Source organism: Cynoglossus semilaevis, chromosome 10 (assembly GCF_000523025.1).
Source record: "Cynoglossus semilaevis isolate Cse_v1.0 chromosome 10, Cse_v1.0, whole genome shotgun sequence".
In the NCBI taxonomy this organism is placed as follows: Eukaryota; Metazoa; Chordata; class Actinopteri; order Pleuronectiformes; family Cynoglossidae; genus Cynoglossus; species Cynoglossus semilaevis.
The window spans coordinates 10,234,958-10,257,909 of record NC_024316.1 but is presented as its reverse complement, the minus strand read 5'-3'; the positions used below and the strand labels follow the sequence as shown (position 1 = coordinate 10,257,909).

The following is a 22,952-nucleotide window of genomic DNA, read 5'->3' as shown; positions in this document are numbered from 1 at the left end:
CAGCAGTTTCTTTTTAATTCAGCGTGTGTGCTAAAAGCATTTGGCTGAATATTCGCCTTTATTCTGAATATATCCCACAGAGCACAAATACAAACGGAGCTGTGTGTGATTTGAATTCGATTGATTGTCTATTAAATTAATAGTTTCACGCTTTAATAGTTTAGATTATTGTAATTCAGCGAGGTCTTCAGAGAGAGAGAGAGAGAGAGAGAGTGCGAGCTGGGATTGTTGTTATTCTGCAGCCCTCCTCACAGCTCTCCAGTGGTCTATTATTTCTGATGAGATGACACATTCATTAGAAGAGGAAACAGTAGACAGGGCCAAAGTAAACAGACACGACATTTAATTGGTGCAATAATGAAAATAAATGATAGAGCTTTAGTCTTTTTATCCATCACCTACCTTTTAATTTGACTTCCTTCTTGAACTTACACGTTCCCTTCCATTGATCACTCACAAGGAGAACCATGGAACACAAGTCAGCAGAGTGTCGGAGGATAAATCTTGAATTTGTAGTCGGTCGATGTAAAGTTTTTCACCTCAAACTTAATTATTGTTTTATTTTACTTTTGGTGTTAGTTTTGCGAACTCTCGATCTCTACACCTTTAGTTAAATTGTTAACCTATCATTTTCCATCAACAACCTTCTTTTCAAACACAAAAACAAACAAAAAGGAAGTTATGTAGGGCTAAAAGATGAAAACTACATTTATTGATGCAAGACGTTCAATCAGCGAGAGCCAATCAGAGCTATGTTTGTTGGCCAGAAGGCAGGACATGTAGAGATCCAATCAGAGCACGTGTGTGTCTCCTGTAGTACAATGAGCAGAAGGCCATATAAAGTCAGGAGCAGGAAAACTTTATTTAATTTAAATTACCTTTAAAATGTTTGACCAAAAGATGTGAAGTAAGATTCAGATTTTAATACTACTATGTATTACTAAGTCTGTGTTTATGAATAATATAATACTGTGTTATATTTTGTGAGATAATAAGTAGTGATACATACACAATATTATTATAAATATTAATGCTTAAAAAATGCTCATAGACCATAAAAGGCCAAATTTTATTTTATTTTCAAATCCAAATTATGCTAAAATATACTTAAATAAAAAAAAGACCTAGTATTTTAAATATACTGTATACAGTAGTTCTTAGTGTGAATTCCTTTCTCCCTACTCAACAGTGGGTCTGTTTATATAAATAAATAAGTTGAGTCTGGAAAGTACTAGAAATTCTAGTAAATCTCTGCTAAGTAAAGATTAAAGAATAAAGTAAAATAAACTACAGAGTTAAGGTATCACTGCATGTTCAGATGAGTGTACTAACTTTTCTGGAAATGCAGTTGGCGGTTAAATGCAGACTTTCACAGGTTTTTTTTTTCTTTGGTTTTTTTTAATTTGCAGTTTCTTTGCACTGCCTGTCAGTTTACACATTTACATCTCACCTTTTCCCTTTGTGTTCCTGTGATTGAGCCAGGCCCACCCAGCCCACCAGAATCTGTGACGATGGAGGAGGTGACAGACAGCACAGCCCAGCTGACCTGGAGCGCAGGCAGAGATAACGGCAGCCCCATCACCAACTACATCATACAGACCAGAACTCCTTTCACTGTGGGCTGGCAGAGGGTCAACACAGGTGGGCAGCACTGAGGAAATGTTATTTTTTTATTTCTTACATCATGTTGGATGTTTTACAGATGACTCACGAGGCCCCGCTGGGAGACACTCATGTTTCAGTCTGCTGTTCAACAGTCATTTGGGATGTGCTTTTATCATCATTATATGGAAGGAGTACAGCATGATCTGGTTTCATTAGATTATTTAAATCTTTTATCTTTAGTCGTCATTGAACATGGTAAGAATGTACAATTGAAACGCAATGTTGTTTCTAACCAGCAACGACACAATGTAATTAGTAGATAAAAATGCTAAAACACTTTTCTACGCAAACCCATAAATACTAAAAAACAAGGCACACGTCAGACAAGGACAAAACAGTAACAAACAAAACATTCCTCAATGGAGAGTGGATAAAAATATGGAAATGTGTGTTTGTGTGTGTGTGTGTGTGTGTGTGTGATTGATGGAAAAGCTGGAGATGGTGATTAATGTGGGCCAAATTGGATAATGTACAAATGACCAAGATCAAATTATATATTTTTTTATGTTGCATAGCGAACATGTTTAGTGAATAACGAATGTCTTTGTTTCACTGGGAAATGAAAATATGAATACATTATTTAATATAAAACATAATTAATACATCCAATCCACCGTGATCCTGATAGACTTGTTTAGCTTCGGTGCTTATCTTTGGCGGTTATGGTACATAAGTCCATACCACAACCAACATTATGAAGTCCTACAGTAAAAAAACTTACAGTAGATTTCAAATCTGAAACATCCCTAAACTGCATGAGCTACAAGCCCCAAAATTTGGAGTAGAAATGTAGAAAAAGTTACAGTCCGTCAGTAGTGATGGAAATCACGACATGTTTATTTTTCTTCCTAGTTCCTGAGGTAATCGACGGCAGCACTCTCACTGCCACTGTAGTTGACCTGAATGCCTGGGTGGAGTATGAGTTTCGGGTTTTGGCCAAGAACAGCGTTGGTGTTGGAGAACCCAGTCCGGTGTCCGTCAAAACCAGGACAGAGGACGCAGGTACGATTGATCTTTTCTTCTGTTCCTGTTGTCAGAAAATTAAACTAGGTTAAAAAAATGTAATACAATTTACCAAAGCAAAGACTGCTGTGTATTGTGATGTAGTCCCAGATGCAGCTCCAGGTAATGTGGGTGGAGGAGGTGGAAGCAGGTCTGAGCTGGTCATCACATGGGAGGTAAGTCAACACTATCTCAGAGTCTGACTAAGTCACAAGAGCTGCCGTTATTTTTAAGTTAAACCTTTATTATTTATACTATTAAAGGTATTTAATTTTTAAATATATAGGAGTGGTGAGACCCTGTAGGTGGCACTAGGCTGCACTAGGTTCTGCCAGCATCTGTAGGAATATCTTAGTTTAGCCAAGCCTCCGAAACAACTCACAAGTTAAAAATATATATATATTTTTAATTATTTAAAATGTATATGATATAAAAAAAAATGTAGGATTCCACATAGAAGTTACTCACTGCTTAGTAACACCCCGTGCCTGCTGTAATTACATTAGGTTATATATATATATTTATATATACTGCAAAAAAGCTGCACAAACGTACTTATTACCTGTTGTAGTTGAGATATCTGTCATCATTTCTTTGAACAGTCTTGTACCAGTTGGCTTTTACTCAGTGTGGCAGAATATGTTCATAGTGTCTTTCAAACTTCTCTCATATTTGTGATGTCATTTTGAGCTGCAGGTTTAACATAATGTCTGGCGAGAACTTTAGCTCTACATACAAACTAAAAGACTCAGATCTGCTTTGAGTGACTGCTGTGAAATAACCTGCGGAGCTGAGAAATAACACCAGCGTTGTAGAAGTCATTAGATGGCCATAGCTATCTCCTTACTTGTATCACTCTCATCTCATTAAACGCCAAAATAAGTTTTCATTTTAAAAGCCGCACAGACGGCCCATAATGAGTTTTCTTAAATGGCATTTTACTGCTCATTTCATTTCGTCAGGTGGGTTACAAAAGCAATTTGTGGGTCACGAGAGCGGGCGGTGATTGTGACAGCCCGGCAGTGGAGGGGTGAACGTGAGTGGTTTGTATATGTTTTAATATCACTATAGTTTTGTGTTTCACTCTCAGCCTGTCCCTGAAGAACTGCAAAATGGTGAGAGCTTTGGTTACATCATTGCTTTCCGTGCCTTCGGAGAAGTAAGCTGGACTCACGTTGCCACATCTGCCCCCGGAGCGGCGCGTTATGTGTACCGCAACGACAGCATCACGCCGTTCTCTCCGTTTCACGTTAAGGTCGGCACTTACAACAGCAAAGGACAGGGCCCCTTTAGTTCTGTGGTGACCATCTACTCTGCAGAGATAGGTAAGTGCTTTACGAAAGAGGTTGTGTTTTTTTTTTATTCACCGCTGCAAAGATCTGTGAGAACAAAGATCACACTGATATGAAAGCACCTGCATAAAAGAGACACACGGAAAAAGAACACATGTAAAAGTCGTTTGGTAAAAAAGCTGTTTTAAAGCACACTTACGGTGCTGTATACGAGCGCAGACCCAGGGTTTACAAATATCAACACACTTGTGGCTGGCTGAGCAGGACTGAGAGTGAGTTGGTATTTAGATCAGTGGTTCCTCTGAGTGTGTGGTGGTGGGCTGTCACTGGGTTGTTTACCAGCAGCAGTTGTGTGTTATGACTGCCCAAAGCATGATGTTTGGCAAACATTGCAACATGTTATGTTGCTGTTAATGCTGCAATTAAAACGTGACTGGCCACAGCGTTTATTGAGACGACTTTTAATGGTGACAAGTACATTTAGTTTATTCCCCCGGTTATTTTTACACCCATGTCCAAAAGCAGCCTGTGGCCAAAACATTGCAGACAAACACATCTGTTGAGTTTGGTGACCTCCAAAAACTTTGGCAACGTGAACACATAGTGATAAACATTAGCCGGTCGACCGGCACATCCCAGCTGACTAACACCTTGTGTAATCCAAGAGCTATATTTGCACAGATGTGTGATTCTGGAAATTCACACACTCCAAGTCTCTAGACTACAAACACTTGGTTGCTTTTTTGCACCGGTTTTTGGAGCCGCTGCTAATAGAGTCGATACACTTCCTGCAGAAGAATACAACCGATATTTTTTAAAGTTTGGGTTGAACATTTGAATCTTAATGAACAATGAATGTAAGTGTTGATATATTTTTGAGTTTAGAAATTGACAGGCTAAAAATATGGTACTGTATGAACGTGAGAGGCTATGATATTCAATTTTAATGTAAAAGGACCAAAGGCTCGGACTCTGGACGTTAGAATAGATGAGAACGCATCCCTGATGGACAATGTCAATGATGTTTCCAGAAGATTGAACTTGTGGTGTAGTAGTCATGTGTTTTTTGTATCATAACAATACCAGGACTCATCCTGCAGCTTGTGTGGTTTACTTCCCATTTTTAAGAGCCATATATTTATTTAGATTTATTCCATAGACCTAAAGCTGCACTGTGTGTAAGCCACTTTCCATTGTTAAGTCCAATAGATGGTATAAAATGTGAAAAAGCTGCACCAAATAAAAGCCACTTTCCCCATTGCTGTGTTTTTTTGTATAATATATATATATATATATATGTATATATTTACAGCAGCAGAGAGGTAGGAAGTTGTGAATATATGCTGCTTCATGCTGCCTTTATTATGGTAAAACACAGAAGTCTACTTGTTTGTAGGATTAGAACTGTAATTAGAAGAGAGAGTGACTCAGGGACTTTTTGACAAAACACTGATTTTCTTTGCTTCTCAGCCTCAGATGCTTTATATAAATACACCACGCTAAAGTGTTAACCTGTTTTCCTGGAGACGGACTTCCTGAACCTAAAAAAAATCAATGTGCAAATTGATGTCCTTGAAAAACATGTTTCAAAAACAACACTTTGGTATTTGAGTAAAGTATATATTTTCAGGTGATGAAGATTTATGCTGTGGTTTAATGATCGCCCTTCAGTGAAGTGACAAAAGTCGGTGCAGAGCTCTGCAGTCGTGGCTTTTCTTCTAAGTCTCCAGTGGTGCAATGCAGTGAACACACTGTCAAACTTCTTCTGTACACTTCTGTAGTGTGTGCATGTGTGTGTGTGTGTGTGTCTAGACCGCAGGTGAACCTGCTGTTCAACGAAACCAAATCTGGTACTACACACTTGAGTAGCCCTGTTCTCACTCCTGCAAATGCTCCGTGTTTCCACCCATGTGTACGGCTCTCAGTGGCAACAGAAACTTGTCGTTTTCTGTTTGGTGATTGCAACATGTGTGCTGCAAGATTTACACAGAAATGTAGGGTTCTGTCTGAGGCTGGTCCTTCATCTTGTGGGAAAAATTTCTCCAAATAAAAGATTATGAGCCACAAATTCTTCTCCCGTTCACCACACTTCACCTCCACGCAGCTCCTCTCCCTCAGCTGCTTGTGTGTCTGTTGAGATCAAAAGGGAGACGGCTGATATCGGAAGGTGAAAAAACGAGATTAGATTTACACAATCTACTGCTGTACGTTTAAAAAAAAAAAAAAAAACAGACACCTTCACAACACAATAATAAAAAGCATGATCAGCTGTTCTTTCCGTGTCTCTGTTATGAACAGTCGGCTGTGCTCACGTTCTTCCTGTCTTGTTTTCAGAACCAAGTGGGATGCCATCAGGCGTCTGGGCCAGGAGTGTCTCATCCTCTGAGATTGAAGTGAATTGGCAGGTGCTTTCCTACAGCCCTGAAAGGATTCTGGGCTACGAGGTAAAGAAAAAAAAAAAATTAAATCTAAATGCAAACAGAAATCTCACACACAGCTCTGTTCCAGCTCTTGTCATCTTCCCTGTCGTACATACTGTAGAAGACGCTCGATTCCAAATTTTCAGACCACAAAGGAAATAATGTTTTTCATCTGACTGTTTGAGCCAAGAAGGAATGTGGTCTGAACTGTTTTCCATTGCTCTCTGTGCAGCAGTTGTGTGTGGGATTTATGATATACAATAATGTAGCTACTACTACGTTGCCGCAGAAATTGCCTGAACAACCATTTGCCATTATGACTTACTGCAAATGTTGAAGATTAGTCGCTTTGACGGGCGTTGCTAAAGAGCATTTAGCGATAAATCCTGAGTATTTCGGAATGGGGACAAGTTGTTAATGAAAACATCTACGGAGGTTGGACACTGGTGAGAAGACCAATAGGACAAGAGCTGGACACAGATCTATAAAAAACTGGCCAATCCAAGTTGTAAATGTTTTGGCTTGCTGTCAGGTTTTGGAGAAGGCCAGAAGAAAAATAAAACAATGACTGATTTGGACATAGAATACAGGAGGGTCTGTCAATGTTTGGGGCTGAATTCTTGGAAGTGTCTTTGTGACCTGGTCAAAATTGATGTAGCCATAGTTGCAAAAGATTATCATTTGACACAAATACACCATTACCATCTAACAGCCACTGGAGGAATTCTTCTTTTCTCGTCTAAATGAAACCAAAACAACTGCAAACCCTAATTTCAAGATATGAAGGAACATTTTTATTCCTAATTCCTGATACATAATTTAAACATGCAATTCCATTGGTAAAGGTTTGCACGAGAAGACCCTCCCAAAGTGGGGGTTGGGGCCCTTTTAAGCAGCCACCAAGACTAACGAATTTCAATGTCAGTATTTTTTAATTGAGCCACATTGGGGAAGTACTGATTTATAATTGTCATTTCTTTCTTCAAACAGAATGGCAGTTTTTTTATAAAGTTTTGATATAATGTTCAGAGTTTTGAACCAACTGCTGTGATTGTGTCGTTTGGGAATGACCAAACGTGTCCTATCAGTTGGAGTGATTATAGTCCTTGTGGGAACAGCCTGAGGAACAAACATTGTCCTTAGCTCTGGTTCCTGCAGGTCAGACAGCTGTCACTATAGTTCACTGCAGTTGCACCATAACATTCTGCATTAATCTGCATTAACACCATTAGTCTCACTAAATCTCACCTACTTAGCCTTTAATGACTCATCGATTCATTGATTATCCAGAGATCTATTGGTAACTCAACAGGAACCTTTGCTGTTTCTGCAGCACTCCGCAGCATCCTCCTGTGTCAGAAAACAATAAACAAATGTGTCTTTAAAATTTCCCGTCACGTGGAATAAATGCATTGACATAATCTCTTCAAACAACAACAAAAACAACACACGTCCTTCCCAGTTCCATATAATGCAGGTGACACACTAACACATGCTGCCAGTGAACACATTTTCCTCCTCTCCACCGCCGTGTATCACATTTGCATGCTCTTTGTCGCCAACAGGTTGTTTACTGGGAAGATGACACTAAACCAGAGACCATGGGGAAGGTTCGTGTGCCTTGGAACCAAACCTCGGTCACAGTGAGCAGCTTGGCAGCAAATACGCAGTATTTCCTAACAGTCAGCGCCTTCAACACAGCAGGCACGGGGCCCTTCCTCCCTGCAATCAATGTCACCACAAAGAAGCCGCGTAAGTTGCGGCAACAGCAACATCTGCGCTGTTTGAATTTGCATTCACCGATTAGAACTCCATGTAGGAACAAGAAATAATTTGTACCAAGTCTTTTCCCTGGTGTTTTGAATGAAAAGCAAGGCATTCCAAGCATCCCTAACAGAAATATGGCACATTATGTTTGCACGCTAACAAATAGATGTGTTGTTTTCTTTTGACGATGCAGCTCCAGCTCAACCTCCACAAAACGTTGAATGGACTCTGATTGGAGCTGAACTGTCGATTCACTGGGAGCCAGTGCAGGCCACGGAGTCTGAGGCTGAAGTTACAGGCTATCAAGTCAGGTTTTGTTTTTGCACATTCACATATTTGCATTGGTCACATTTACAATGTGTCAACAGCTGTGTTTGCCTCCTCCTCGTTTAGCTGTCATACAGGAGGCAGAGACACAAAGAGGTGAACACACTCATGACAGCCAACTCCACTGCAGAGCTCAGTCTGCCTTCTGAGGAGGACGAAGACTACGTCATCTACATCCGAACACTCAGCGAAGGTGGGCTGGGCCCAGCCTCGGAGCCCGTACGAATTCACCAACAAAGTAAGACGCAGGGTTTCTGGATTCTAGAAAAAAAAATGCAATCTATATAATCATCATTATTTTGGACTGAATTGAAACAAACGATTATTTAACACAATTACTAATTTCCTCCTGCTGCTCCTCTCTGTCTGCTGTCTCCTCCTGCTGCTCCTCTCTTCCTCCTGCTGCTCCTCTCTGCCTGCTGCTCCTCTCTGTCTGCTGTCTCCTCCTGCTGCTCCTCTCTGTCTGCTGTCTCCTCCTGCTGCTCCTCTTCTCTCTGCGCCGACTGTTTCAAACATAATCAATGGAATCTTTTGGTTTATTAAGAATATTTTTAACAATGTCCTATTGTTAATTACATGGTGTCAAATTTTGAATCAACCTTCACTGAATTGCACAGTGAGCCTCAGTAAGACAGTCGTCAGAAAGAGCTTAAGTGAAAACTTTGTTTTCAGGTGCTTCACTTCTCTGTCTCTAACTCTTTCTCCTGGATGGACTGAAATAAAAACTCTTATTGCAGGTTTTTCAGTCTTTAGCCTTTAGCTGTAAAATATGCTGATGCCACAATGTTTCAAACATAAAAAAAAACTGAGAAGGATGACAAATCCCTACATTTGAACAGCAGCTCCTCTGTCTCTGTATTATCTCTTATAATAGAAGCCACTTAACACTTTTTAAACCTGACAAGGACATTTTGTCCTCTGCCCGGTCACCATGACACCCCTGTTGAGCTCCAGTGTCCTTATAGTTGGCTGAAATATGCAGCTCGATCCATCTCTGTCGCTGAGGTTGACTTCCCTTTTTACTGTCCTGTGGGACACCTGTGTGCGGGGGGTGCTCTTCTCCTGCTCCAAATGCTAATTTTCATTGTTAACATTCCATGTTGAACCCCAGAAAACAGTGGAGAGAGAGAATTCCACACTGACTCTTCTTTCTTAGATTTCCTTTTGAAAAAAAAAAGGCTCCTCTCCGGCCCCCCAGAGATTTCTTTTTGGACACAGCAAAGAAAAATACACGGGCAAAACACATTAGCAGGCAACGGAGTGTGCTGTGTTAACAGAAAGTGTTTGCTCAGGCACATTGGATGAGGTCCAGGAGATTTTCTTTGCGTCAGTGACTCATACGTTTTAGTTTGGAAAATTTTCTGAATTATTCTGTTTATTTATTTTTGTTTTAGTCTCTTTACATTTAGCCACCTCTGTGTTTCTCAGTGTTTTTTTTTTAGTTCAGGCCCATATTTTACATTAGAAAAATCCCACAGTAATAGATAAAAATGTCCCAAAAAGTATATGTAATGTTGATCTTCTACATTGATCTTCTACATTCTAACATTGATTTTCTAGTTTCAGTTTTCTCACAATGTACTTAATCAGTGTGAAACCTGGTCCTGTTTAGTTGAACAATGCCGATTCACTCGCAGGAATTGAAGAAAGACACACAAAAAGATCTACCTCAGCAGCTCTCTCTGTTTTTGTAGATCTTGTAGCCATCCACTGCCAAAGTATTTGCAGTAAATATTCTTAGTAATGTCCAGGTCAGTTGGATCATTTTCTTTGGCACACCTGTTCGTCTCTCATGGCACACTAATGTGCCGCGACACACGGGCTGGGAGTCACTGAGCTACGTTACATGTTTCTGTATCTTTTTGTGTTTCAGGTATGAGTGCCCGTGGCTCCAGGGCCCAGAGCTTGGACATTCCACACCTCTCTCTGATCCTGGCCCTGACAATATCAACCTTCAGGTCAACATCATGACACAGTCACAGACATTTCTTCTCTATTCTCTTTTTTTTTTTTTTTTTTCAATTCTGCCTTGGTTTTTCTCCTGTTGTTCTGGTTCCTTTCTGTTTCTGTGTGATCACACTTTGTGCAGTATTTCAAAGCAGCACAAAAGTGAAGTGTGCTGTCTGGTACTTAAATAGCAGGAAAAGCTTGTTTTTTTTTCTTTTTGGCTTTTCTATTTTTAAATGTTCCCAGTCGGAAACACTGCTCCATCTCAACCCTTTTCTTTTGGACTCTCGAATGATACAGATGCCTTACTTCCATTCATGTGCCAAAGTAGTTTCAGCCTTCTCGTTGTTGCTCTTGTTGTTGTTGTTGTTGTTACTAAAATAGCCACACGCTTTCCTTAATGTTCCTCTCTGGTTTCTGATCATTGAAGATCTCAGCATCCTTCGATCTGCGGTTCATTTTCATTCACCTGTGCCCGTGCCTTTGAAGACCCTCCATACTGGCATCACCTGCAGCCATGAGTCTATTTTTCTGACCCCGCTGCAGCCACGCTCATCTGCTTCTGCACTATTAAAAGTTGGCTGTGTCCCTAATGAGAATTACACCACAGTCTGTATTTCCCCACTCCAGTCATTTACTCTTTAAATCAACCAACCTGAATGTGCTGCGCTGCACCAAACCTTTCCAGTTCCAACAGCCCAATTGTTTTAATATGACTCTCATTAAAGTGGACTTGATTCTCCATTTCCCTTTAAACAACGGCGGAGGAATTCCCTGCAACAGTTTTGCTGAAACCACCAGCATATTTCATCGAACTTGCTGAAAAAAATAATCTGAAAAAGATAAAATAGTCATGTCTGGAACAGATGGTTCATTATTTAAAAACTGGAACCTGTGGTTTGTTTATTTAGTATTTGTCTATTAGAGTAGAGGAAACAATGCATTTACTACTGTTTTTAAATAACATGTTAAGAAAGCTATACTTTCAACATAGTGATTAACACAACTGGGTCATCAAATTACACACTTTTTAAAAAATAGAAATGTGATGAATACTAAAATAAACATTTTAATTGTTACAGTAAACAAGTTGTGAGGAAACTAAAATTCACATTCAGGTTTTTTTTTAATACAATGTTATAAAAATGTATATTTTAGTTGTTACTTAGTTTTATAAAAATAAAATTAAGATTTAGATTTAGATCGTAAAAGAAAATGTGATTAAAACCTAAAATCTGTAATTTCAATAAACTCAACTAATTTTATGTTGCAAACAAATTTCTGAACATGTTTATGTAAAAACAGTACTTGTATCCTTATCACATTGATAACTACAAATTGTAGTTTCTGTATTTTTAGACTGAAGGGAATCTGGGGTTTACACAGACTGTTTAATTCCTTTGTTGAACAACATGTTTCATAGCATAGCCTCTTTTCTAGGAAAGGCATTTTTGTTTTTACTTTTCCCAATTCTGAGCCAGTGAATGAGCACAATATCCAACATTGTGGAACTATTCCTTTAAGGCTCTCAGAACATGACAAACAGTAAAGTGCAACAGTAATTGTGATAGTTGTGTTATTTTGTTTAAAATGAGTTCCCCTCAGTTGTCAGCTGTCCTCCCAAGGCTAAAGTCTCAGTTCCTTCAAAATAGAACATGAACCTTAAGTCCTAGTACTTCTTACATTGTCGAGTGGGACACAGTACGATTACCATCTACCGAATTTAATCTCGGTGCTCTCGTTTTAAAACCACAGGACATTTTAAAAAACTTTTAAAGAAATCAAACTTTTCTGATTCATCTGTAATAAAATAGAATCATTATTTGCGGCCTTAGCCTGGACCCCTCTGGGGACGATCGTCATCCGCCGTTACAGTGGAGCTGCGGTTCGAGTGCTGCTGACTGTGTCAGTCTGATCAATGAAACCCAGCCACCAGCTCAGACTTTATTTGTACGTTGAGCTGTGAGTATGGCTTTTCGTTTTTCTTTTTTTCTAAATGTGTGAATCTGTTCTGTCGTCGTCGTTCATTCTGGATTTTTCCCAAGCGTGGCTCGTGTTGTCATTGTTTTATTTATGTGCGTTTTTGTTCAACGTGACCTCAGGTACCCAGGCCTGCACCGTTGAATCTCAGAGCACTGTAAAGCAGCAGGAGCGGATAGATCTGACACCAGAGTCCGTTCAGCGCTGTGACTTGATGAATGGGCAACCGGAATGTGCCGTGATTTAGCCGACATTAAAGCAGTTTAATAAATTACCGCGGGCCTCAGGCCCAGTACGGGAAAGGGCATCCCAGTAAATGATACTAATCACACTTACACAAGACCCATACATCAGGATTCAAGGAGGACTAAATCTGTATGGATGTGTGTGTGTGTGTGTGTTACTTCACACCTAGAGAGACACAGACTATTGTTTCCAGTAAAACCACTGGGCTGATAACAGAAGTCAAAGCCCTGACAGAGATTAAAAACAATTAATCTGTATTAAATTTAAAAAAAAGAGTGTTAATACTTTGAGCAGCCTTTAAATCCTGATGTTTTTTGTGATTTAATGTTTGGTATAATGTGTACTCATCCTTCAGTCGCACAGTGTCATGATCAATATTCCAGATCTTTACACAGGAAATGCATCTCTATGGCAGATTCATTAATTACACAGATTTAAAAAAAAGAAAAAGAAAAACATGCCTTCGCCGTTTCTGACCGTAGGTCGTACTCACATGGACACATCGCCATCCTCTTTGTTCTGTATCGTATCAGTACTGTGAGATGTTTAGATTCTACTTTTTTGGGTTTCTTTTTTTAATGTTTGCTATGGTTCCTGGTTGTTTTTTATATATGGATTGTTTTTTTTCTTCCAAAAAATTCTGCACAAAGGTCAAACGTTGCTTTAAAAAACCAATGAAGAAAAGGGTTGAAAAGCCAGTACAGTGTGGAATCTCTCTCCTTCACAGTTTACTGTACATACGTTGTGAATGTTGTTTGATTTGAAGAAACACTCGCAACCACCGGAGACCAAATTGTGTTGTCCCACATTCAGATTGCAACTGTCAGTCAAAGACCTGCAGTGGAGAAAAAAAAAGTTGTTAAAAAAAAAAAAAGAAAAGAAAACTTCACCAAGGAGCTGCTAACGTGCACAGGCTGTTGGTGCGGTGCCACAAACACTACCTGTTACAAGGTAGTCAGAGCAGTTGTTTTGGTTTGATTTTGTTGTTTTACATATTTTGAATCTCTACTGCTCCTTCCAGTTAAAATTCATGATTCTTAAATTTAAAAATCTTTTTTTTTTCTTCAATTCAATTTGATGAATAAGAAGCTCCATCTGCAGCTGTGGGCGACAACACCTGGCCTTTTTTGTTGTGACTCCTCGGTATTTTGATATTCCTGGTTGATCTCTGTGAGATCGGGGCTTCAGAGGTTTTCACATTGAAAAGACATGGGCTGATCTTGATATGCTGAAGCTGTGCATGTGTGATATTGTTTGGTGCATTTGTGTTTTCTAAAGGAGGGACTTAATAAAAACAATTCACTGAGAATTTCTGTCACATTGTTGTTGTTTGTTTTGTTTTTTTTAAGAACATTTCTTTTTCAGCCACAAGATGTGGTAGGTATTAGGTGACCGTCATTTTACGTGTAACTCAAGAACTCAGTGGCTAAAGGTTTAGCTTCACGGGCTAATTGTTTCATTATGTACTAAGGTGTTATCACAGCCCGTGTTGAATACTGACTAGTTCATTCATCATGAATAAAAAATACATGTTTAGGCAGCGGTGTTTCAGCTGCAGCTTTCATAACAAGTTCTCCCTCTTTTTTAATGTTTTTCTTCATATTATCAAAGCACGGATCTGTTGAACTTAAGATACACTCCACTAAAACAACAAAATGACACGGAGAGCTACTGTGAAATATTGATCCCGCCAGTGTTGCACAGATGCTTTTAAGATAATAAGGAGAAGATCCTGTGAAGGGATCGATACAAAAGGGGAAGTGAAGAAAAGAGAGGTTTCTCTCTACACACCACAGATCATCTGTAATGAGTCCACTCTGTCAATACTAAGGCAATGGCTCTTCACATGTTATTGACCACTGGATCACATCATCAGACTGCTCTAACTTCCTTTGACAGCCGGCTCATCAAGGAAAAAGCACTTTTTATGATGTATGGCCACAGCATCACCTTTGTAGAAAAGTAAGAAGAGGTTATGGGCTTCAGAAAGCTGTTAACACAGCCACTGCTAACACGTTATTGACACGCACGGTGTATCTAGAGCGGAGGTAACTCTTCTAACATCATGCACCGTCAGCGCTGGGGCGCTATGCCACAAGTGTAGCTCAACACTGCCCTCTTCTGGCACCCGTGTCACTGTGCAGCTCACAACACGTTTTCGCAACAATGGTACTACTATTTTCTAAAAGAAGACGTTTCAACTCTCATCCAAGAGGCTTCTTCAGTTCTGGACTAAAGAACTGAAGAAGACTCAAACTTGACCATAACCTGGATGACTGAGAATCTTCATAGACAATGGTACTACTACTACCACGACCACCATTACTGCCACTACTACGACCACTACTGTATTACAACCTGGACAACTATTACTACTACAAATATTACTACAACTATAGTTACTACTAACTGCTACTATTACTGATACTATTATTATTATTATTACTATAAAAGGCTACTAAAACCTATTAACAAATTCAGCAGTGATCAAAACTCAAACTAAATGCTGAACCTCATGAATGCTGGAGAGAGAGGTTTCCATTGAAAGTGAACATAAGAGCAGTGAAGGTTGATCAGCTGAGAGATAAAGGCAAAGACAAATTTGAGAAGAGTTATACATGTGCTGAGAAAGAGACAGTGGATACATTTAAACAAATATGTTAAAGATATCAGGTCAAATGAGAAGAAAAAACAGAGGTTCAATGACTATATATATATATATATATATATATATATATATATTACACTGCAGTTGCGTTCTTACTCCCGATCCCTAGGTGGCACTGTGTCCTCTACTGCGCCCTTCTTATTAGCTCGGTAGAAAAATGAAAAGCGGAAGACACAGCCGTGAGAGACGGCGCTACTTCCTGCTGCTCACATGTACACAGCAACAGCAGAGAAGATGACGGACACTTTTAATAAGAAAGACTCCACAAACAGCGGTCTTAAGAACAAAAGTTCAAACGCAAACGACGAGGAGAAAGACGAGCTCTGTCCTGGTTTTAAAGACGTTGACGCATTTGTCAAGGTGGCTGAATTTTTCAGTAAAATTTTCTGCTCAGGCTCAGTTTGGTCAGGAAACGTGTCTCAGCTGTAGTGGTCCAGTTAGTAAGGCATCGGTGTAAACACGAAATGAAAGCCATTTTCATCGTAGGAACAACCATAGACTAAAGAACAGCAGGACAACCATGAGCTTGTGTCTTTATTTTACCTGACAGGTTTGGTTATACTTACTGTGCCTGTCTCTCTTCTCTTCAGTATGGACTGGGGGCTGTATTATCAGCCACCAAAGCCTCAGCCGGCCTGCCTCAAGCTGGAGATGAGTTCGATTTCTACCGCAGCTTCCCAGGCTTCCAGGATTTCTGTGAAGGCCAAGGAGATAAACTCCTGCATTGGTGAGTAGCACATGGAGAAGTTGATGCGTGGTTTGAGCTGCATTTCAGTCGGAATTTTCATCTGAGTGTCAGCAGATGAATAAGCGTCCCTTTACACGAAGGAAACCTGCTCTAACGTCATTACTGTGTTTTTAAATTTCCATAAAAATATGACAGTGCTCTGATCAACAAAATCTGGGTTTTCCCAATTATCATTCCCTATAATGACACAATTAGGAAAGAGTATTCTTGATACATTTCTCATCCATTCACCTTTTTATCTATTTATCCTCACCTTACCTCACAAGAAGCTGTAGCCAATCACAGCATTAGTTATGACAAAATGTGGCGTAACATTTTCTTATATATAAAATTCATACATGACAGTAGGTTTATTTAAAAAAAAACTAGAAGGCTTAATCAGCTACACTGGGAAATAATGTTATAAACACTAATACAGGCAGGAAGAATTAGAGCTGTCAAAATTAAGACAATAGCAACAAATGCCAAAATGTTTAGCTTTCCATAAAGTTTTCCGTCTAGTAAACACTAAACACTTAGCCAGGAATATATATCTTAGTCCTATGTGTAGAGGCTTTTAACATGACTAACTTTAAAAATTTAAAGGTGATGTAAATAATAAATCTTTATGTTAATTTCTAGGAGAGATCCGTGTGTGTTTTCACTGGATGTGTAAAAATCGTTCACACAAAACAAAATTACACTGTGACAAAGTTTTGTTTCAGCTCCATGTCCTTGTTTTTAATGAATCATGTTTTGCTCTGGACATACAGTGTGGGAGTTTTGTTGGCCTGATGGAAGAGTCTTTTGTTAGAACAAAAATGAATACATTTTTTTTGGCTTGACTTAATTTTAGCATGAGTCAGATCATGAAGCATCATGGCTGCAGATCTCACACAAGGGACCAGAACAAGTTGACAGGGCTGGAGGAGAGATACGACCTGGTGGTGGACTCCAATGATGTCATCCTTGAAAGAGCAGTATGGCTTTCTGATTTGTGCTGCTTTACAAGGTTTTGCTCAGATTAGGTCTATAAAAAAACAAACAAGCTCTTGTGTCCTTTCTCCAGGGAATTCTTCTTGATGAAGCCGATGGTGTAAACAGGAGCCAGCAGCCTGTCATGCCAGCAGGCTTTCAGCCTCCAAAGATAGTCGTTTCCAGCTGGAATCGCAAGGTTGGCAGAATAACCTCCTGCTGCTCATGCTCCACAGATCCCAGTCTTTTTATTGGACTGCACTCAAGCTGTAACATTACGTGCCAGATCAAGTTGTTCTTATTGTTTTTATGAGCTCTTGATGAATATCCATAGTGTTGCTTGAGCTTTTTTTTAAGTAAACAATTATTTTATTGGTCAGGGTTCAGGCTCTGGCAGCCGTTCAGAGACCTTCAGGCTCATGCACGCCAAGAACATCACCAGACCTCAGCTGAAATTCAAGGAGAAGATTGACAACAGCAACACGCCATTTGTCCCCAAGATCTTTACCAAACCCCATGCAATGAAGCCACTCCCATCTTGTAAGGCTCACATCATTCAAGGTTTCGATTGTCCTATCGTCCATCAGTATTATCTCCATCTTTAAATTCCTCGTTTTCTCTGTTAGATTTTACCAGCCAACAAAATCGTAAAGATGATCAGAGTGTCCCATCTGCTCTGGCTGACCTCATTCATCAGCAGCGGACTCAGCAACATGTTGAGGACATGTAAGAGTTGTCTTTTAAACTCATGGTGTTTTTTTTTATTTTATTTCATTTTCATTAAATTAAATATTTGATCTATTCCAATCTAGGTTTGCACACCCGTACCAATATGAACTGGATCACCTCATGATACCAGAAAGCCTTTTGTCCAAACCAGAACCTCAGGTCTTTTATAAAGAACTACAAATTGATTCGTTTTACTTTTTCTTTCTCATTTTTTAATCTGATCTGTTTCCTGGGATTATTAATCAGATGTACAAACCTTTGGCTGAGACCACATGCTCCTTCATCGACACCCTGGAGGATCTGGTGGCTCTAAATGAGAAACTGTGTACCTCGTCTGAATTTGCAGTTGATCTTGAGGTAAAAATATATATATATATATAAACAAAGTCAATGACTTCTCTTTTGAGACTTGAATGTGTGGACCAAATTTACATTTTCATTGCAGCATCACTCCTACAGGAGTTTCCTTGGCCTCACCTGTCTGATGCAGATCTCCACCAGGGAGGAGGATTTCATCATCGACACTTTGGAGCTCCGCAGTGAGCTGTACATCCTGAACGAAGCTTTCACCGATCCCTCCATTGTCAAGGTAATGGCTGCTACAAATTAAACCTTGTGTAATAGATGGGGTTGAAGATTAGGTTTTTAATTAACATGGACCCTGCACACTGAAATTCGTGGACAACTTTAACACCCAATTAGTTATAGCACACAAACGTGTCACAGACGGAACATTTCTCTGTTTTAATCTGTTGCACTGGCAATTTCTGTCACCTGATCAGGATCAGTACGTATCTGAAGGGGTTATGTCACCTTCGTCTTTAGTGCTATCTGAGCCCATGGATTAATCACATGGTAGCTGTGCATTACAATTGTATTGATCTAGTATTAAAAGGTGGCCACCAAGTGGACAGAGAGTGGAACTATTGGATACAGAGTGCATGTCATTTTTCTCAAATTTTCTTAAATTTTAAATCAGAATAAATATTAGTTTTGTCATTCACATTGACAGCCTTGGTTATAAGTGAAGATGATCAGAATGCGTATTTTACTGCTGTTGTCTGAATGTCATTTACAATCAAATAGAAATTTAAAGGTGTTTCGACATGTCATTCAAGTTCAGTGCCAAATCATTTATACTGAACTGAGTGTTTTTCTTTATTTCTAAAAAATTCCCGCACAGTCACATTGTCTTGAGTTGTTGCACGAAGTGTCAGTCTGGTGAAAGTGAGCCAAGTTTTCACCTGGTGTGTCCTTAACCATTGTACGAAGCTGCTGTTTTTTTAATGCACTGTCACATTGGCTGAGACTCTGCCTCCTTTCTTGTCGTGCTTTCAGGTGTTTCACGGTGCTGACTCTGACATGGAGTGGCTCCAGAGAGACTTTGGCTTGTATGTGGTCAAACTTTTTGACACACATCAGGCCAGCAGAGCTTTAAACCTAGCCAGGCATTCTCTGGACCACCTGCTCAAACACTTCTGCAGCGTGGACTCAGACAAGCGCTTCCAGCTGGCTGACTGGAGGATACGGTATGGAGACAAGTCCAGCGAATACATTGTTAATGTTTCCATATAGAAAACATCTCATGTCTTGGCCTGACTTGGAAATCTAGGCCACTGCCAGAGGAAATGATCCAGTATGCACGCAGTGACACTCATTACCTCCTCTACATCTACGACTGCATGAGGGCACAGCTCCTGGACTTTAACTATGGGCAGCCTGGACTGCTGCAGAGCGTCTGGAACAGGAGCAGAGACATTTCCCTGAAGGTGACCACGAGCAACAGTCCATACACCATCAGATTATATTCATTTAAATGCCATATGAAGCACTTGCTTTTTAAACTCTTTTGGTTCTTCTGCTTTACCGTACTGTATCTGCCCCCTATCCACTCAGAAATATATGAAGCCCATATTCACAGACGAGTCCTATCTGGAGCTGCAGAGGAAGCAGAAGAAGTCTTTCAACACCCAGCAGCTCACTGCCTTCAGGCTGCTCTTTGCCTGGAGGGACAAGCTGGCCAGACAGGAGGATGAAAGCACAGGGTAGGCTGTTAGAAATGGATAGACCCGCTGTGAAGTCTGCACGGGATGATTTTTCTATTTTTACTTTGTACAACATTCATTATTCATATGCAGTTCATTTTATTTTCATGTCGGTTTTCTTTTTTTTAACCAGTTTTACTCATGTTTAGATACGTTCTGCCCACGCACATGATGATCAAGATATCAGAGGAGCTGCCCAAGTAAGAGAACGTCAACGCAAAACATGTTTGTCGGGAAAATCATTTCACTTTGGTGTAGATTACTCTAAGGTTCTCCTCCAGGACATAAAGCACTGTATGTCATGTTTTATCTCCATTCACTCAGGGAGCCTCAGGGCATCATTGCCTGCTGTAACCCCGTGCCCCCAGTGGTGAGGCAGCAGATCAATGAACTCCATTTGTTGGTGCAGCAAGCAAGAGAAGTTCCTCTCCTAAAGGTGAGGAAATAAATAATGGAAAAGAGTGTTCAAATGTGTTTTAATATTTAGCTCTTTTGTGCTGTTTTCCTTTATAAAAAAAATGACCCATCTGTCTGTTTCTGTCACCTGTCTTATGAGTTGATAGTAGATATTTATATTGACCGGGATACACACACACATGCACACACAGATGTAGAGAAGACTAAATCAACCTATAATGATTCCTCCAGCTGTGCTCTGGTAACAATGATATGGTCGATGTATGTATTAACCCTGCAACGTCTTCTTGATTTGGCACAGGCTGAACTGGCAGCACAAAAACAGAAGGGACTCACACCTATTAAAAAGGTCAGATGAAATGTCTTTGTTCTTCTGTTGAGTTGAAATGTTTCACATCAATCAAAGTAAATGCGACGTACATGTGTGTGTCCATACATTTACAGCCTGAGGTCACGTTGTTCGGTCCTCATGACACATCTAGGGTCTCTGAGAGTGACCTCCCACCTTTTACTCCACAAGGTCAGCGTCATATCTGTGGAAATGTCCATCCTTTTTATGGATCAGAATATTTAATCTCAGGCTGATGTGTTTCCCATTAGAACTGCCTTTGAAACAAGGAGTGCTGTTCTCAGAAGATGAAGACAGGAAGGATTCAGATGAGAAGATCAGTGGACTGGTGGCCCATGCCAAAATCACACTTTTTGAGGTATAAAAAAAAAACATTATCTTGTGTGTGTGTGTGCCTGTGTGTGTGTGTAATTTAAAGTGAGAAATCTGCTTACTTTCAAAAGGAGCTGGAAACAAAGACTGACGAAGAGTCTCTTCCTGTTGCTCACATGAAAGCCAGACGCATCAATGAGTCTTTTGAAAACCCTTTCAGAATGGTAAGATGTAACCAGTAGGTGTTAATTGTTTTTGTTTATTTATCAGCTGACTTGATCTGTCGTTTGGTCTTCTTCCTTGCTCAGTATTTGCCTACCACTGATGTGCACATCAACAAGAACGCCAAGTTTGACCCATCCTCAAAAATATTCGAGGTGATTGTAAGAAAAAGAAAATTTATCTAGAAACAGTCCTATCTGTGTGCCTGATGTTTGATACCCTGTCCCATTAACAGATCAGTAAACGATGGAAGCTGCAGAGCATTGAACAGCAGCAGGCGGAGCTGGAGGCCAAGAGAAAAGCCAAAACAGCAGCGAAGCAACAGGCAAAGAAAGCCACAGGTAAAAATAAACAAAAAAAGAAAACAGTCATACAAACGCTGAAATTAGGGTATTTTTCTCACTGTATCTTTACGACTGACTGTTGCAGAGGAATCAAACAAGGCTAAACAGAGCTACCAGGAGTCTCTCCAGAATGTTGCCACTGTGCGCCAACTTGCTGCGGTGAGTCGTTACTGCGCTGTGATTTTTTCCACTTTATTTCCAAAATGTAAAAAATGTTGATTTTACTCTTGTTGTTACTGTCACTTTGTTTAACAAAATCATTGGAACATTTTATACCTCTGTGATAAGATTATATTTAGAGTGAGATGAGACAGTGTCTATGTATATGATATATATCTCATATACAGTATGTATATAAATATATATATGAGAAGAGAGGGTCTAGGATAGTATAGATATGATGGAATAGAGGATGATATAAGAAAGCATAGAATGGGATGAGTTGGGTTGAAATAAATATATTTTAAAACAATATATATCTATATTTAAATATTCATTTATATATATATTTAAATAGATATAGTTTTATTTCAAACGCACCGTTTGTAAATTTAAAAAATATAAGCTGGATCTTTATTTTCATGAATTACTGCAGCAAAGTATCATGATTGAACATTACACTTGAATATGTTATGTGATATAATATAATGTTGCTAGTGATTATTTTTTCTCAGGATTCAAAAGGCGGAGGAAAGAAAAGAGAGAGGGAACAGAGTGAGACTGGAGAGTCGACTCCCAAACCAAGTAAAAAACTGATGAAGTCCAGTGAGAAGCCCCAGAAAGACAAGCCATCTCCTCAAGAGTCCTTCACACCCTTTGACTACAGTCAGTCAGACCTAAAGGTTTTTACAGGTGAATACATCATTTCATGGAGATTCTGAGTTCATTGTTGCTGCATAGTTACAGATGCATTTGTAGAGTTCATTCAAGTCGTGTTATGTTCACAGAGGTCAAAACAAAAGACAACACACATTTCGACCCGAATCGCCAAGCCCACAGCACAAAGAGACAGGTATTTATAAAAACACAACTCATAAGTGTATTGATCAGTAAAATGTATATTGTTGATCATATTTATGTTTTGTTGAAAAGAAAACACCCAAAGGACAAAAATCTAACTTTGGTGCGGCAACCCGAAGTATGTCATACCTTACTGGAAAATCTGACAGGTAAACGTGTCCTTTTTTTTAATAGTTCATTGATTCCGTGTCCTTTTTTTTAATAGTTCATTGAGCTTTTATCTTGACAAACTTTAACATTCTCGGTATCCTAACTTTTTTTTCCTTCCCACAGAGGATTCCGTCATAATTGGCCAAAAAGATAGACAATTGTTGATGTCTTTCTTTTTGAACTGTATAAAATTTTTCACAATTGAAAAAAAAAAAAACGGGATTTGCCGTTCTTTTTATGCAAATTCAGTTCAGTGTTCAAGTTATTAAACAAATTTGGGTTTTTTTTATCCCAGCTTTGAAAAATGTATACAATATGTGTATGAAAAGGAACGTCTTTATTAAAGAT

The 22,952-nt window shown here is 39.4% G+C and overlaps 2 protein-coding genes and 1 long non-coding RNA gene across 4 annotated transcripts in view; 2 read left to right on the top strand and 1 right to left on the bottom strand.

The window, feature by feature from the left end:
- Window positions 1–11,539, top strand: part of cntn3a.2 (contactin 3a, tandem duplicate 2) — a 37,490-nt gene extending 25,951 nt beyond the window's left edge. Inside the window, exons 14-22 of the mRNA XM_025059298.1 lie at window positions 1,483–1,641; window positions 2,518–2,667; window positions 2,773–2,843; window positions 3,758–3,992; window positions 6,294–6,403; window positions 7,945–8,131; window positions 8,340–8,452; window positions 8,540–8,711; window positions 10,347–11,539. Of these exons, the coding sequence (XP_024915066.1) occupies window positions 1,483–1,641; window positions 2,518–2,667; window positions 2,773–2,843; window positions 3,758–3,992; window positions 6,294–6,403; window positions 7,945–8,131; window positions 8,340–8,452; window positions 8,540–8,711; window positions 10,347–10,444 (1,295 nt within the window). The 3' untranslated portion in view covers window positions 10,445–11,539. The remainder of the gene's footprint in view (window positions 1–1,482; window positions 1,642–2,517; window positions 2,668–2,772; window positions 2,844–3,757; window positions 3,993–6,293; window positions 6,404–7,944; window positions 8,132–8,339; window positions 8,453–8,539; window positions 8,712–10,346) is intronic.
- On the bottom strand, window positions 4,015–7,970 carry LOC112487600 (uncharacterized). Its single transcript, XR_003050851.1, has 3 exons — window positions 7,628–7,970; window positions 6,272–6,396; window positions 4,015–6,089 (listed from the first exon to the last, which is right to left on the bottom strand). It is a non-coding gene; the product is annotated as an uncharacterized LOC112487600 (long non-coding RNA).
- A 3,943-nt stretch (window positions 11,540–15,482) lies between the features above and the next one.
- exosc10 (exosome component 10) lies at window positions 15,483–22,843 on the top strand. 2 transcript variants are annotated; one of them, XM_008318680.3, is made up of 25 exons: window positions 15,483–15,674; window positions 15,905–16,041; window positions 16,898–17,021; window positions 17,111–17,215; window positions 17,397–17,556; window positions 17,643–17,742; window positions 17,829–17,904; window positions 17,992–18,102; window positions 18,191–18,334; window positions 19,084–19,274; window positions 19,358–19,514; window positions 19,642–19,790; window positions 19,940–19,990; window positions 20,115–20,226; window positions 20,509–20,556; window positions 20,652–20,727; window positions 20,808–20,914; window positions 21,000–21,092; window positions 21,177–21,245; window positions 21,326–21,431; window positions 21,520–21,593; window positions 22,109–22,286; window positions 22,382–22,446; window positions 22,527–22,603; window positions 22,728–22,843. In XM_008318680.3, exons 1-25 carry the CDS (start codon window positions 15,525–15,527, stop codon window positions 22,756–22,758), a joined length of 2,691 nt encoding a protein of 896 aa, XP_008316902.1. In that variant the 5' UTR covers window positions 15,483–15,524; the 3' UTR covers window positions 22,759–22,843. The 2 variants fall into 2 exon arrangements, with proteins under 2 accessions (XP_008316902.1, XP_024915065.1); XM_025059297.1 differs by having other exon boundaries at window positions 22,527–22,628; window positions 22,660–22,769.
- The last annotated feature ends 109 nt before the right edge of the window (window positions 22,844–22,952 follow it).

Coding starts and splice junctions, on each gene's coding strand:
- exosc10 (XM_008318680.3), top strand. CDS start 15,525: ATGTACACAGCAACAGCAGAGAAGATGACGGACACTTTTAATAAGAAA. Junction 16,042..16,897: donor GGAGATAAACTCCTGCATTG/GTGAGTAGCACA, acceptor ACTTAATTTTAG/CATGAGTCAGATCATGAAGC. Junction 22,604..22,727: donor CTTACTGGAAAATCTGACAG/GTAAACGTGTCC, acceptor TCCTTCCCACAG/AGGATTCCGTCATAATTGGC.